Source organism: Castor canadensis, chromosome 11 (assembly GCF_047511655.1).
Source record: "Castor canadensis chromosome 11, mCasCan1.hap1v2, whole genome shotgun sequence".
Classification (NCBI taxonomy): Eukaryota; Metazoa; Chordata; class Mammalia; order Rodentia; family Castoridae; genus Castor; species Castor canadensis.
Genome location: NC_133396.1, coordinates 95,144,729 through 95,162,051, shown reverse-complemented (window position 1 = coordinate 95,162,051; position 17,323 = coordinate 95,144,729). Strand labels below are relative to the sequence as shown.

Genomic DNA, 17,323 nt, shown 5'->3' with positions numbered 1-17,323 from the left:
GGCAACAGGCATTAAGTATGAACAAATACATTATATAAACATGTGACTATGTCCTAATGAAGACGATTATATCATATAATTAATAAATGCTAATAAAAGTTCAAAGAGGGGATAAAATGTGATAATTAATGAGGTTTCTGTCATTTAACAGGGTTGAGTCTTGATGAGTAGATCTAATTGGGTATATACAGAAAAAAGCAGACCCACCCATCTGATATGGCAGACTGACTGTACGTGTGTGTGTGTGTGTGTGTGTGTGTGTGTTCCAACTTAAGATAACAGAAGATCTAATAAATAAAAGCAAACAAGCTTCTATCAAAACAAGTGATGAGAATGCTAAAGGGAAGGGGAATGCTGACATTGCAATGAACCCCAACTTTGTTTCTCAAAACAAAACTGAAAGAATTCTTCTTTATTCAAGAGACCATGAGTGCAAAAAAAATTGCAGTGATTGGCGCTGGGGTCAGTGGATTGGGTGCCATTAAGAGCTGCTTGGAGGAGGGACTGGAGCCTGTGTGTTTTGAAAAGAGCAATGACATTGGAGGACTGTGGCGATATGAGGTAATTTTATAACTACTCCCATAAACTATGACGCTAACTGTGTATGAGAGAGATGTTTTCTGTGTGATAGGAAATACAACACTGAGGACATTTAAATTATTTATTCATCAAGTGTTCTTTTCAAAGTAGTAATATCTTGTATCCAGATAAACTTGAAACTTTTCAAGTACTTGCAGAATCAATTTCATTTTGTGTTAACTTTGTCATCACTTAAGGGAGAAAGATTTATTTTGACTCATGGTTTCAGAGGTTTCAATGCATCATGGTAGGGAAGTGTGTCATAGAACAGGGCAGATTGCATCATAGTGGCCAGGAAGCAGAAAAAGAAAACACCTGTGCTAATGGGCTTTCTCCTTTTCCCCTATTAATCCATTCAGCCCCCAGCCTAAGGGATGTTGCCACCCATATTGAGGGCAAGTCCCCTATGTTAATCCTCTCTGGAAACACCCTCCCCCACACAATCATAGGTATGATTTAGTAATCTCCTGGTCAATTCTCAATCCACTCAGTTTGGCCATCAAGATTAACCACCAACCTTTCTTTTCCCTAACAGTCCCACATGGAATAATTAGGACATCAGTTGCAATTTTTGCATGAGAAAGCTGAAACTCAAAAGCTATGTAGTTATTCTGTCTTTAGCAGACTTGATAATAGGTCCCAAGATCTCCTGAATTTAACTCCTGGCATTCCCCTCCATACCATAGGACAATCCATTTGTGTTGTTTCTTACCTGCTGAAAAAAATGCCCCTACCAGGAAAGTTGTGTGTGGTCACAAATGTAATGATATATAAATTAAACTAGTGGATTTTTCTCCCAGATTGGACAGAAGGAAGGGAGTGGTCTTAAAAATGTATCTTACACACCTAAAAAATTAACTAGCATTTGTTGCCCTTAACGCAGAGAAACTAAAGCAGATACCTTAAAAGCAACTGAGGCCAATAGGAAAAGGGGACCAGGAACTAGAGAAAAGGTTAGATCAAAAAGAATTAACCTAGAAGGTAACACACACACACAGGAAATCAATGTGAATCAATGCCCTGTATAGCTATCCTTATCTCAACCAGCAAAAACCCTTGTTCCTTCCTATTATTGCTTATACTCTCTCTACAACAAAATTAGAAATAAGGGCAAAATAGTTTCTGCTGGGTATTGAGGGGGTGGGGGAGAGAGGGAGGGGGTGGAGTGGGTGGTAAGGGAGGGGGTGGGGGCAGGGGGGAGAAATGACCCAAGCCTTGTATGCACATATGAATAATAAAAGAAAAAAAATGTGTCTTACAAAATATAAAACATATTCTTTAAAAATGTAGCCATGATGCTCTTGGGTATTTGTAGTATTTATGTAACTTTTGTCAGTTATTATCCTTTAATATTTTAACATAGCTCACATTTTCATGATATTTTTTCTCCCAAAATGCATAATGTTTTTTTCTGGAGCCTTCTCTTAATCCAAATTCCTTGGTTGTGAGGTTAGTTATGTCTTTTGGAAATTTCTCTTCCCGATACCCTTTGTGTTAGTTTGTTTTGATTTACTTATTGTATTGTATCTTTGGAATTTGTGATCTTTTTCCTGTTGTGATATAATTACTGACATTGCTTTGGGTCCATCACAGCAAGCAAGACTCTAGTAAGAGGTCACTTCAGAAGGAAGTGAACCTCATGCTTCCATTCTATTTAGCAGTATTATAGAAACTGACCATCAAATACTGTTTCTTAGTGAAACATAAACCCAACACCACAAATATGTCCATCCCTAACACATCCTTTCTTATGTTCCTGAAAGCCATAGGTCAGTTGGAAGCCATATGTCGGTTTCTTTCTTGTAGGAAATACCTGAAAGTGGAAGTCCTGGAATATACAAATCTTTGACCTGCAACACCTCCAAGGAGATGACAGCCTTCAGTGACTACCCTGCCCCTGACAATTATCCCAACTATATGCACAATTCCAAAATGATGGATTATCTCAGATTATATGCCACACACTTTGGGCTTATAAAACACATCCAGTTCCTGGTAAGGAGTAAAAGCCCTGCTCATCACCCATAGATTGATTAAGGCAAAGTCTGCACAGGCAAAGCAAGTTGAGGCATAGTTTCAATTTGCATTTCCCACAACAATTCTGAAAGAAATATCATATCTTCCTTATTCTCGTAACTAGTGAAGATTTGTTTCTATTATATTTTTTCACTCTAGAGTAAGAGTGTTGTCTTAGGGTTTGTTTCTGAAATCTAGTTTTCAATTAATTATATTAAATATGTATTATAAGTAAAAATTAATGTAACTTGTCATCCAAAGTAACTTAATTCTTGGGAAGTAATACTTTTAGTAAGTGTCCTAAAAAAGCAAAAGCTATGAATAAAGAAGTAATCTGTATTCTGTCAAAATGCAGAATTTTAGCATAAAAAATGAAGCCTGAGAACAACTCTCTACAAGTAATCCTACCTTTGCGCCTTGTTTTCCAGACAAAGGTGTGCAGTGTAAGGAAGTGCCATGATTTTTCATCCTCTGGCCAATGGGATGTTGTGGTAGAAACTGACGGGAAACAGAAAACCTATGTCTTTGATGAAGTCATGATCTGCAGTGGCCATTACACTGAAAAGTATTTGCCCTTACAGGATTTTGCAGGTATTTAGCTAATCAGTCTGTAAGGAAAATCTTTGGATTCTGGAAATGGTGGTGTTTGCACTACTGTGGGCATTGATTGGGCAGGGTGATTATATGGCCCCATGGGGATTAAAAGAGGGTGTGGTAGCTTTCCAGAATAGTCAGGAAAGATCTAATAATACAAGTAGTGCTGGAACTGGAAACTTAAGAGCTCCCCAGACCAACAAGGCCTAGGGATGAGCCTTCCAAATAGAGGAAGCAGTATGTGAAAAGCAAGAGAGTATGAAATAGCCAGAGGAGCTCAAGGATGGAGCACACTTGATGTGACTGGAGCAGTTGATGAGCAAGGAGAGGTTTGTAAGAGTCAATGAAAAACCACTGCAGTGGTGCAAATGTGTGTGTTTGTGTGTGTACATGTGTTTGGGAGAGCAGATATGTGATCATATTTTTATTTTATAAATACCGGTCAGTGGTATGGAAGATTAATTGGTAGGAGGGGAGGATTAAGGCAGGAAACATCAGTAAGGATGTTTTTTAATAGTTCACTATAGAGATGATGATGGCAGTAAGGACTACAACAGGAAGACAAAAAACTGGAGATATTTTAGAAGTCATTGCAAAACTGACTGACAGAATTTGCCAAAATAATTTTAGGATTTGTGTCAAAATTTTATCATATTTCTGAAATGTAATAAAAAATTTCTTCAAGATGCATTAAAAATTCTAACACTCAAGATTTGCATGATTCAATAGTCAATTACCATGTGTTACTATTGAGCACTAGAAATGCGGCTAACACAAATCGAGATATGTCTTCAGTGGAAAACACATACATGATGTTGAAGACACAGTAAAAATATATAAGATATCACATCAATACGTTTGTATACTGATTACATATTAATGTTTTAGGTTATGTTGGGGCAAAAAATAGCATTGAAAAGAACATCACATTTCACACATTTTGCATATGATTGCTATGAATTTTACAGTTGCATGTATGGTTTGCATTCAGTTTCTTTGGACAGCACTGCTGCATATTGCTAAGGCTCATACTTATTTTTATATGCATTTACAGAGTCACAAAAACCAAGGAATAATTTCTCATATGTTACTAGAGAAAAAGAGAAAGACAATAACCACCTACAATGACATGAGTGATCATATTGAGCAAAATTAAAATTGTATATTTACAAACTAGCATTACTAAGCTTTGATTTGGGTCTTAGCCATAGTGTCATTACCATTGAATATTTTGTTCCTTGAATGATCTCATTCTGTAGTATTAGCAACAGCTGACCAAAAAGAAAGAAGGGGATTTACACTTCAAGTTTAGAATAATTTTGCCAAACAACCTTTCCTACTTCTGTTTGTGATTTGGTGGGTTCTACCCTTCCTCACAGGGATCACGAAGTTCAGAGGCAAGTATCTCCATAGTTGGGAGTACAAGAATCCGGACAATTTTGTGGGGAAGAGAGTGGTTGTGGTTGGCATCGGGAATTCTGGAGCAGATGTGGCTGGCGAGATCAGTAGTGTTGCTGAACAGGTTTGTCATTATATACTGATTATGTTCTTGGGAGGAAGCTTCAGTCCTGTTGAGTATGGACCATGTGAGTCTAGACTTTTCCTGTTGTTTTAGAGGTGGTATCCCAATTTTGACTTCTAGCTCAGCAAGGCAGTGGCACATTTTTCTATGACTCTTGAGGAGTGAAAAAATATAGAGAACCAAAAGAATAGTATCCTTCCCCATTATAATGCATTGGAACCATGAAAGAAACCAAGTAGCTTAGAATTAACTAGGTATACTTTAAATGGGAAATTTCAACCTGAAATGAGCTTTAAAAAAAACACTAAGCATTCATATCAGAAATAAACTAAGCAGAGAACAATATACACAAGCACGAATAAAAATGCACTGCTAGTTTGTAAATAAGTTGCTAGGAATAGAGCAGAAATTCTTTGGGCTCCCACTGACTGTGAGACAATAAAGAGTAGGAAGAGAGAATTAATCTTCTGTCTGCATTGAATGCTGTCGACTCATAGTGTAGAGGGAACACTTTCCACAGTTGAAAGTTCGTTTTATATTTTGATTCAGGATTTCCAGCAAGAGACACAAGATTTTCAATACCTAATATTTTCTGTATGAGTGATATACAGTCAGCCATTTTGAGGGCTCTCTACCCATGCCAGGATTTCGGAGCTAGATACACTGATATATGACTCACAGATCTTCATGGTGATTATGACCTCATGAACTAGTGACTATATTTTCATTAAAAATCTACAGCTTGTTTTCAAAGTCTCAATTAAATGACTCAAAGTGGAGAGCAAAGAAAAATTCTTAATATGTATGCTCAACTTTTCATGCTTTTTTTACTTTTCACATGGAATTTTCCACTTATAGAAAATTCCCATTTTATTTTTTATCTCAGACTTTGTATTCAGATATTTCTCCATCATTATGAATTATAGAATGATACAGCATAGAAGGATCATGGATATTAACTTATAAGTCCCAACATAATAATCTATTTGTACTAACATCTTTTCACATTCTGAGACCTAAGAGATTCCAGACCTCCAGCACAACTAGAGGAAACTTTACAATGAAATTAGGTCCATGAGAAACAGTAAGATTGAAAAGACTTTAAGTAACAGGAACTGTGTTTAGCGGTAAGACGGAAGGACAGAGGGTGGGTGAATTGATGCTACTTGTTTGAGAATTTAAAAAAATACTCCCAGGATATGACATCAGTGTGATAAGAAATAAAAATTTTACTGGGCAGCTATTTCTCTCTTGTAGGTTTTCCTCAGTACAAGACGAGGTGCATGGGTATGGAACCGGGTTTGGAATAATGGAAATCCCATGGACATCACACTCTTTACCCGTTATAATAGAATAATCCAAAAATTCTATCCCACATTCCTGATCAACAGATGGGCAGAGGATAAATTAAATGCAAGGTTCAACCATGCCAATTATGGGCTCCAGGCTACACACAGGTAAGTCTAACATTTAGGAGGAGGGAAAAATATTTTGTAACTACTAGACTTGTCAGCAAAATGTGTAAGATATATGTATAGAAAAAGAACTAAAGGGTGACATTCTAACTCTTGGTAGAATTTATCTTGATTGGGAATATCCAAATTGTTTTCTTCTGAGAATTCTTAGCCACTCCACTAGGTATAAGAAAAAGTTGTATGGAGTTTGGAGCAGGGAAGCAGAGATAAATTTAAATACTTCATCTTATTTGAGATTCATACCATCTCACTAAGCCACCTCTTCATACTATCTACTTACTCTTTTTGCTATCACCTGTCAACCACTTTCTGTTCACTCGGTAAATTCAAAACTATTATTCCACAGATACCTTCAAACCTACCGTCAACCAGGATAATTGTATTACCTATATGTATGATAACTAACCACATACTCATGCAGTGAAGCCCATATTTGACCTCCTCAACTCTACTGACCAGCTCTACACTTGCACCATCCAAACCCATTGGCATAATACTACAGCTTACTGCCCAGAACTTCAGTGTTTCTGGACATTACTCCAGGACCCATACCCTAATTGCAATCCCTTCTGTTTACTCTCAAAGCACTACAGCAGTTATCTGACCTCATCCAATCTTTTCCCATATCCCTTCTCTAGTTCTTTCATCTCTGTGGACACTCTTCTTCTACTTCTTCCCTGTTCCTTTTCCCCCAACTGATACCTAAAATTTGGTATTATCCTGGTATCCATTCTTAGTCTTCTCCACTTCTCACCCTACACAACTTCCTGTATTTAAAAAAAACTAGATAAGAGATAATAAAGTCTTAAACTATTGTTGGAGTAGTGAAAACAGAAAATTAGTTTTCAGAAGAACCTGCAAGAAAAGAACTATGTAGTGTCATAACTAATTTTACTTTTGGAGGATGTGTGACTCCTAGCAAAGTATTGAAGCCCAATTCTGACTCTGAATCAATTTCTTAACCAGTATACTATATCAACTTTCTAGGGATGCCAATAAAGTGTATATAAATTATTGAAATACTGTGGTGATCTCCTTACCTACAACAATTTCCTTATGAAGAAAACTCAAACTTCTTGATATTACACTCCCTATCACTCAGATTTCTCAGCCATCAGTCTACAGTCAGTGATGACCTGCCAAATCGCATAATTATTGGAAAAGTGCTGATGAAACCAAATGTGAAGGAGTTCACCGAGACATCAGCCATTCTTGAGGATGGAACTGAAGAGAGCATTGATGCTTCTGTCTTTGCCACAGGCTACACCTTCTCTTTCCCTTTCCTGGAGGATGACTTAGCAATCCTGGACAGCCGGCACTCCATGTTTAAGTTTGTCTTCCCTCCTCAGCTGGAGAAGCCAACACTGGCTTTCATTGGCATCCTCCAGCCAGTGGGAGCCACAATCCCCATATCAGAACTCCAAAGCCGATGGGTGGTACGTGTGTTTGCAGGTATTTACTGGTCTTCTACAGGTTCCTAATTATACCTTCATATGATAAGAACACTCAGAGGTCTTGTGTTTTATTTATCTTCCCTCTGTTTATTCAAGGCACCTGAAATTTCACTTTAGAAATTGATTACTTTGGGACTGTCAAGAATTTTGACTTTTATTTTCTAAGAGAATCCTACTTAGGTGAAAGCATCCAAGGAATAAACATTAAAAACCATGAAATTATAATCAGGTTATATTTGAGTTTTGGATTCTTTCCAGCAGAAAGCTAACTTGGGGTAGGGCTTTATAGAAACAGAAATTGGTCACAGTAGGAAAACAAACAAGGGAAAAACCACCTATGAATGTATTTCAGAAAGGTAATGAAGTTACTTTATTTCCTCCCCAACTCCAAATACGCAGCTCATATTCCTGACTCATTTCCCAAGTCCTTGCCCAAATTGATGCTTGTGAGGAAAACAGTATTATAGCAGAAAGAAATCAGTATTAAACCAGGATTCAGTCTTCTAAGGACACTTCTTCCCGATGAGTCAGGATTTGACACAAAGTAGTGGATGCTACCGCTAAGACCTCTACACTCTAAGACATAAAATTATCAATTAAGTGAGTCAGGATATTATAAAGTGCACTGCTTTACACGTATTGAGACTTGGATATGTATCCAGGTAGTTTAAGCTGTTTATCTTACATCACTCATTTTCCAAAGTCATGTAACTCCTCACTGAATGAAGTCCCTTCTGATAACTCATTTGATTCTCATTTTAAAATCTCCTCAACACACCTCTATTTTGGTATGCTGGTTTCCTTTTATATATCTTGATTCTCCTTCTCCTGACAGGTGCATATTTTCTTCGATGACCATGAATCCACCACTAGAAATACAAGCACCAAAAAATGACACCAATAGAATGCTGGAAGATGACAAATGGATGGCATGGAGGTGACTATATGAGAAAGTAATTGAAAAATCACTTTCCACACCTTCTAATTTCAGTTATGTACTTGTATCTAATTGCCTTTTTAAATATATGTACATAAAAACTGCATATATCATGAGTGTGCAGATTACTTAATTTTCACAAATCAAACACCCTCCACTCTCATCACTTATTTTTTAAAGGGGAACATACCCAGTACTCAGAAAGCTTTCCTTTCACTCCTTTCCACATGGTTCCCAGTACCAAGGGTAACTACTAGGCCTATTTCTAATAGCAACAATCAATCTCATGTATTTTTCTTTATATAAATGAAAGTGCATGGTGTGTGGTGGGTGTGGGGGTACACATCTATGAATCCCAATATTTGGGAGGCAGAAGCAAGAGGAGCATAAATTCGAGGCCAGCTTGGGCTACATAGCAGGTTTAAGGCTAGTCTGTCCCCTCCACCTAAATAAATAAATAAATAGAATCATAAAATATGCACTCCATTTTATTTGACTTCTTCTTCTCATCATAACACTTGTGAGATTCATTCATATTTTGTAGTTATTTATTTTTGCCAGCAAAATCCATTGAATAAATTGATATGGATATGTCCACAACTTCCCTGTTGTATATTGATGGTAATTTAGAACTATTAAAAACAATAATGTCATGAACAATCTAACATGTCTTTTGTTGAACATATGTACACATTTCTGTTGGGTATATATGGAGAAAGATAATTGCTACTTTTCAAGATATACAGATAGATAGATAGATAGATGCATATATACATACACATATATATTAACATGTTGGGTGGCTTTCCTATGGTGCATGTCTGTTCCTTTCATGTTTTGAATACTCACCTTCTAAATTATGCTTTATATGACATTTCATATTATTCATAAATAGATCGTGCTTTTATGCCTATGTGGCACCTGAAGGGTTTTTTTTAATTGTTTTATTATTCATATGTGCATACAACGCTTGGGTCATTTCTCCTCCCTGCCCCCACCCCCTCCCTTACCATCCACTCCACCCCCTCCCTCTCTTCCCCACCCCCTCAATACCCAGCAGAAACTATTTTGCCCTTATCTCTAATTTTGTTGAAGAGAGAGTATAAGCAATAATAGGAAGGAACAAGTGTTTTTGCTAGTTGAGATAAGGATAGCTATACAGGAAGTTGACTCACATTAATTTCCTGTGCAAGTGTGTTACCTTCTAGGTTAATTCTTTTTGATCTAACCTTTTCTCTAGCTCCTGGTCCACTTCTCCTATTGGCCTCAGTTGCTTTTAAGGTATCTGCTTTAGTTTCTCTGCGTTAAGGGCAACAAATGCTAGCTAATTTTTTAGGTGTCTTACCTATCCTCACCCCTCCCTTGTGTGCTCTCGCTTTTATCATGTGCTCAAAGTCCAATCCCATTGTTGTGTTTGCCCTTGATCCAATGTCCGCATATAAGGGAGAACATATGACTTTTGGTCTTTTGGACCAGGCTAACCTCACTCAGAATGATGTTCTCCAATTCCATCCATTTACCAGCGAATGATAACATTTCGTTCTTCTTCATGGCTGCATAAAATTCCATTGTGTATAGATACCACATTTTCTTAATCCATTCATCAGTGGTGGGGCATCTTGGCTGTTTCTATAACTTGGCTATTGTGAATAGTGCCACAATAAACATGGGTGTGCAGGTGCCTCTTGAGTAACCTGTGTCACAGTCTTTTGGGTATATCCCCAAGAGTGGTATTGCTGGATCAAATGGTAGATCAATGTTTAGTATTTTAAGTAGCCTCCAAATTTTTTTCCAGAGTGGTTGTACTAGTTTACATTCCCACCAACAGTGTAAGAGGGTTCCTTTTTCCCCGCATCCTCGCCAACACCTGGTGGTGGTGGTATTGCTGATGATGGCTATTCTAACAGGGGTGAGGTGGAATCTTAGTGTGGTTTTAATTTGCATTTCCTTTATTGCTAGAGCACCTGAAGGTTTTAAAAGCCCTTAGGTCTGGGGATGTAGCTCAATAGTAGAGTGCATGCCTAACATGTGCAAGGACCTCAGTTCAATTCCCAGACCCCCCCAAAAAAAACCAGTCCTCAGCTAAAATGGAATTCAGTATTAGACCAGCTAATAACCCTGCAACTAATGGAAAAAGGGTTGCTGAGCACACATGTTTACAGTCTGTCTTTCACAAGATACTTATTTCACCTGGGAGATGACCCACTCAGCAGTCCATCCAGTGAAGTGAATGTCCCTCACTGGGGAACTAGTTTATAATGGCGGACACTCTCACAACTCTTACCTGTCTGGTATCCAGATTAGGCCAGTTTGCCATCTCTCTAGTACTGTGAGCCTAATTTTGTTTAGTCTCTAGTGCCCTGAGGACAGCATGACCTGGGACAGCCCCTTGTTTTTCTGATTGAAGGTAAAAATTAAATAAACTGCCACAATAGAAAATAAGTTCAAAGATTTATTTACAGCTCATGGACAGGGACGGTGCAATGAGAGAAGAAGGAGTCCTTTGTCTCCAGGTTGCACAGTCAGATAAAAAGAGAGTTCATGGGAACTAGAAGTGTATAATTGATAATAAGAAGTGGGTCCCTTTAAGTTCACAGACAAATGCTTCAAAGTTTCCTTTAAAGGAACACAAGAAAAGCAGGAGAGCCAGTCCCTTAGGTAGAAGAGGTATCTCTAAGTGCATGTCACTGGTCACCTCGGGCCTGAGTAATTTGTTTCTGCTCTTCTACTTTAATGCCTCAGCAACAACCTTTCCCGTGTTGTTCCTGTTATACTGAGGAGACAGTGATGGGAATAATTATGTCAATGGGACCACTGAATACAAACAGATTGCACTGATTTTATTGTGTTTTCTCAACTCTTGCCTTCATTTTCTTGTATTCTCTCCCCTGATCTACACATGCACACACACAAACACCTTTTTTTGATATGTTTTTATAGGCTTCATCATGACATTTTCATACATGTATATAATGTACTTCAGTCATATTCACCCCTCCATTACTCTCTCTTCATCCTTCCTCCCACTGGTTCCCTTCTTCCCAAATTGTCCTCCTTCTATTTTCATGCCCTTTTTTTCAAATCTAGTTTCCATACATAAGAGAAAATGTATGTGACATTTGTCTTACTGAGTCTGGCTAGTTTAGCTCAACATGATGATCTTTAGTTCTGCCCATATTCATACAAATGACCTAATTTTGTTCTTTGTGGTTGTGTATACATATCTCACTTTCCTTATCCATTCATCTGTTGATGGGCACATAGGCTGATTCCATTATTTGGCTATGTGAATAGTGCCACAAAAAACATGGGTATGCAGGTGTCTCTATGATATGCTGACTTTGATTCCCTGAGTTATATTCTCAAGAGTGGTGTTATCAGGATCATATAGTAGTGTTATTTTTAGTTTTTTGAGGAACCACCATACTGATTTCTACAGTTGCTGCACTAAATGAAGTTCCCACAACAATGTATAAAGGTTCTTTTTTCCTGCATCCTTGTCAGCATTTGTTGTTGTTTATTTGCTTGATGATAGTCATTCTGACTAGGGTCTGATGGAATCTCAGTTAGGTTTGATTTGCATTTTCTTAATGGGTAAAATGTTGAACATTTTTTCATATATTCATTAGCCATTGTGTATCTACTTTTGAGACATGCCCATTTGTTGATTGCATTATTTGTTCTTTTGGTGTTTAATTTTTTGAGTTATTTATCTATTCTGGATATTAATCTTTTGTCAAATGGATAACTGGTAAATATTTTCTCTTATTCTGTAGGCTGTCTCTTCACTTTGGTAATTGTTTCCTTTGCTTTGCAGAGATTTTTAATTTGATGCAATCCCACTTCTCAATTCTTGCTATTATTTCCTGAGCTACTGAAGTCCTGTTCAAAAAGACATTGTCTATGCCTGCATCTTGAAATGTCTTCTCTATGCATAAACTACTTTTTAAAAATTACTTGTTATTCTTCTTACCAACTCAGTTATTCCTATCTTGGAGAATTTACCAATATTGCATACTTCATGAAAACACAGTGAGATTTTTTTCAATTATTCTGAGGACTGAGAATTATTTTTAAGATGTGAACTCAAGACCAGGGTCTATTCAGATAAGACGGTGATTTTGAGGCAGATCACACAGAGTTTGAGGACCTCTGGAAAATTAAAAAAGATTCAGCAACCCCACTACTCAGTACTTTTCCAAAGGAAATTAAATCAACATGACAAAGAGAAACTTGCATGCCCATGTTTATTTCGGGACTACTTACAATACACAGGGTATGGAATCAACCTAAATACCCATTAATGGATATATGGAAAAAGATATATTTACATAATTAGATACTTGGCTATAGAAAAGCATGAAATTCTTTCATTTTGGCAACATGGATGGAGTCAGAGGATGTCATATTAAGTGAAAGAAATAAGTCAGACCCAGAAAGACAAACATCAGATGGATGCTATCATAAGTGAGAGATTGGGACAGGTTGGTCAATGGGTAAAATGTCACAGATAAGAGGAGGAAGTTCTGGTGTTCTATGGCAAGATGGGATGAATATAGTTTAGTTAACAGTAACTCACTGTATATCTCAAAACAGTTAAAAGAGGTGCTCTTGAATGTGCTCACTATAAAGAAATGATAAAAATTTAAGGTGATGCTGTATCAATTACCCTGAGTTGATTATTATCTCAAATATACATAAATCAAAACCTCACACTATACCTCATAAATATGTGCAAATATTATATGTTGATCAAAACAGAGTGAAAGGGAATTCTTAGTACCCAAGAAACTCAAAACCAGTTTTTCTTAAAGGAAAGCTGACTCACCTCCTGACAATGATGGAAAGGAAATTATCTTCCTTGGAATTTTTTTATAAAGAACTTTGATTATAAAGGGCCACAGAGACCTGATTACTATCACCATTGTTTTTCAAAGCCATTCTTTTTGCTTGATTATCTCCCCCAGCTCTCCTGATAGTACACAAATTTCTCTTTTTCTCAGGACTAGAAAAGTTACCCTCAGAGAATGACATGATGGCTAACATCAACAGGAGGAGAAGGAAAATGGCAAAAGAGTAAGAAAGCTAATTGTTGGTAAAAGTAAACAAAACCTGTATGGAAGGGGCTATCTGATTTTTCTCTTTATACAGTTTGCAGATAAATAAGATCTGATAAGATAATTTTGGTTCAATGACGTACGTCATGTGAACAATGTTCATGGGGTACATACATAAAAATGCCTGACTGTAGAACATAATCCTTACTTGTTGAACAGCCACAGATGTCATATCTGTGCAATGAGCAGAATGCAGTGAGGACCATTAAAAATCACAGGAAAGAGTCATTCTTTTATTGTAAGAACTGAGGTCACAAAAATTACTTAAGAATCAAATCTAAAATCAAATAAAGAATGGCTTAAAAAGATGCACATTTATTTCAGTTTGTGTTTAAACATTTAGTCTGTGCAATTTGTAATAAGTTTATATTCAAGAGCATTCTAAAGAGAACATTAGAAGAAATGGTAAAATTTCATAATTATACCAACAATGTAGACTGTGAAACTGTGATTTCCATGATCTTATGTCTTTAAAGTTTATTCTTGGTTTATTTTTATTGGTAAAATAAATGGATTTCCCTTTCTATTTTCTACCTGATTATTTCTGCTCATAAGAAAAATTAGAGTTTATGTACATTTATTTTGTAATCAGCCCTTACTTTACTTTTATGAGTTATTAGATATATTTATTTATCTCAGATCTTCTATGTAAACAACAAAAATAATATAATTTTGACTCTTGCCTACAATTCTGTTTTTTCTGGTGTTACTACTTTAGGCATAACTGACAGGATGATCTCTGAGCTCTCTAATAGAGAGTACAGGTTTTAGCTCTGATTTTGATGATTCCCCCCACCCCGACGTTTCACCTTTAAATACAGTATTGTCCACTGAGGCTGAGACAGTGTCCTTCCATTCCCACCTTTTGCAAAGAAATGGATGTTGAATTCATCAAATGCTGTTTGCTCATATTTCTAAAATGACACGATTTCTACTATTGACATACTAATGCCATGAATTACAGTAATGCATTTCCTAATACTAAATATTTCTTAATTCCAAATATAAATACTACTTACTTTGTTATTGCATATGATTATTTTTAAGCTGTTGTAAGATTTTATTTCATAAAATTGGACTTACAGGTTTTGCAACTACAGTATATCCATAGCTGGAATAGGTCTGTGACTTTTCCTATTCTTCGCCTTCTTTCTGTTATTATTGTTTTCTGTTATTAAGTTTAGACTAATCTTACAAAAAGAGTAGAAAATGTTTAGTGTTTTTATGTACTCAAAGACAACTTTTTTTTTATTCATATGTGCATACAAGGCTTGGGTCATTTCTCCCCCCTGTCCCACCCCCTCCCTTACCACCCACTCTGCCTCAAAGACAACTTACAGAGTCTTAGGCAGGGTAAAAAATGTCTTGGTATTTGAAATTTTAAAATAAATAATTGATATAAATATTATAGCCCAACATTTAGTTTAGAAATATCTCTTAGACCACAGTTTTCATTGTCTCCATCACTGATCTAGTTGTAGTCCTCTATTCTTGTATCGAATTATTTTCTTCTAATTTTATACATTTCAGCATGTAGTTATGCACACTATGTTCTTATTTTAAGCTCTCCCATATCTTTATATAAAATCCCTTGCTGGTGTATTTTATTTGTGAAATATCTATGTTTTCTCCATTTTTTTAAAATTTTTTCCTTTATTGTTCTGCTGGGCGGTGGTATACTGTGGCATTTACAAAGGTTCTTACACTGTATCAACTATATCATACTTGAATTCACCCTCTCTATCCCTCTCCTTTATCTCCCCCCCCATCCGATTCCTGGAGTAGTTTCAACAGTATCATTTCTGCATTTACATACATGTGTACAAATTATTTGCACCTTATTCACCCTCCTAACCCCTTTCCTAGCCACCTCCCCTCTCCCACTGATGACGAACCCTCCCTCCCCCACTCCGCAGGACCTGTTCCACCCTCCTGTTCTCCATTTTCATAGAAGAAAAAAGAGAAAGAGAAAAAAGAAAACATGATATTTTTGCTTGTTTGAGGTAAAGGTAGCTACACAGGGAGTTTCCTTGTGATATCTTCATGTATATATGTACTATAACCCAAATTGTTTCATCTTCTCTAATTTTTTTCATTCTACTTTAGTCCCTTTCCTTATGGTTGTTTCAACCAATTTTATTAACCTTCAAGAAATTAGCCTAATTTTTTTTATATTTCAAACAACTACCTTTAAGATTCTTCAGTGCCCCTTTTTCCTGATGTTGTGAATTTGGTTTTTTATCTTAATGTCTTAGTCCTGCTTTCCTTACCCTTGCTTTGTGTTCCTTTCTAACTTCTTCATTTAGCCAGGTGAATCATTCAATTTTATGGTGTGCATTTTAATAACAGTTAGTATCGTCCAAACATTTTGAAAAGTTTTGATATTTTATAGTCTGTAAGTTCAGTTTTATTTCTCTTTTACTCAAGAAAAATTTAGCCAAGTGGTTTTTAATTTCCAAATCTGTGGAGCAATTTATGACTGTCTAGTAGTATTCAAGGGCATGACTGATGTGCAGAATTAATACATGAAAATAATGAGTGAGCAGTGTAGTTTAACACTCTATTCTATTCAATTCATGACTCGTGTTCCTTGGAATCAGATTTATATATTGGAACTGGAATATATATATATACATATATATCTCTCCAAGAATCCAAGAATCCAAGACTTCATCCACTAATTAATTAAATAATTTCTATACATGTCTCTCCACTGAGTACTTTGGGAAATTTAACTATATTGGTGATATATGTCTTGTGCTTAGAGACTGCTGTATTCTGAAGAAGTTAAGATGTGTATATGAAATTAGGACGATTTTTAAGTGAGGACAATGAACTCAACAAACAAGTAGAAAATGAAGCCCATTGGAAACTCAGTGAGGGATAGGGACTGAAATCTGACATAGGGCTTCTAATATTTTCTTTCTGATTCTAGATTTGTGAATAGTCCAAGAGATATACATCGAGTGCAGTATATTGACTACATGGATGAAACTGCTTCCGATTTAGGAGTCAAACCCAACCTCTTCTCTCTCCTCCTCTGGGATACAAAGCTGGCCAAGGAGATTTTCTTTGGTCCCTGCACCCCTTATCAGTACCGTCTGCAGGGGCCAGGGAAATGGGCCGGAGCCCGGACAGCCATCCTCACTCAGAGAGACCGCATCTTCAAACCCCTGAGAACACGTTGCTCAAACACTCTGGGTCTTCCTCCTCTAGTCTCTTTTGGGTCAAAAGTACCTGTGCTATCATTTTTCTCTTTGTTCCCATGTTAGTCATCATACATATGATGAACCATTGAGCTCACAGTGACGGGTTTATACAACTAGAGAAGAGCAAGTCATTGTTATTTGAATTGCTTACCTCAATACCAGTTGATTATATGGGAAAAGTTGTTGATTAGCCGGACTGTCTCACATGCCAACATTTAAATGAAAACAAAATTACTCCAATGTGCTTTTCTCACGTGCTTTATAGGAAGAGAGCCTTGAAAATGTGTTCTTTATTTGAGAAATAATTTGAAATGTCTTACAAGTTTACACAAAATATGATGGTAGAGAATAATGAAGAGTTTGATAAATAAGGGCACAGGAAAAATTAAACCAGATATAAGACTCAAAGTGCCTTGTACA

General features: G+C 36.6%; 1 protein-coding gene across 1 annotated transcript; it reads left to right on the top strand.

Annotated features, from left to right (window-relative positions):
- The first annotated feature begins 426 nt into the window (after positions 1 to 426).
- On the top strand, positions 427 to 16,966 carry LOC109700418 (flavin-containing monooxygenase 5-like). The gene is made up of 8 exons (XM_020185591.2): positions 427 to 561; positions 2,386 to 2,574; positions 3,024 to 3,186; positions 4,569 to 4,711; positions 5,969 to 6,168; positions 7,289 to 7,638; positions 13,581 to 13,653; positions 16,630 to 16,966. Exons 1-8 carry the CDS (start codon positions 427 to 429, stop codon positions 16,964 to 16,966), a joined length of 1,590 nt encoding a protein of 529 aa, XP_020041180.2.
- The last annotated feature ends 357 nt before the right edge of the window (positions 16,967 to 17,323 follow it).

Bases quoted from the DNA above. Each gene is read 5' to 3' on its own strand.
- LOC109700418 (XM_020185591.2), top strand. From the start codon at position 427: ATGAGTGCAAAAAAAATTGCAGTGATTGGCGCTGGGGTCAGTGGATTG. The intron at 562-2,385 runs GTAATTTTATAA...TCTTTCTTGTAG, and splicing joins GAGGACTGTGGCGATATGAG to GAAATACCTGAAAGTGGAAG. The intron at 4,712-5,968 runs GTTTGTCATTAT...TCTCTCTTGTAG, and splicing joins TCAGTAGTGTTGCTGAACAG to GTTTTCCTCAGTACAAGACG.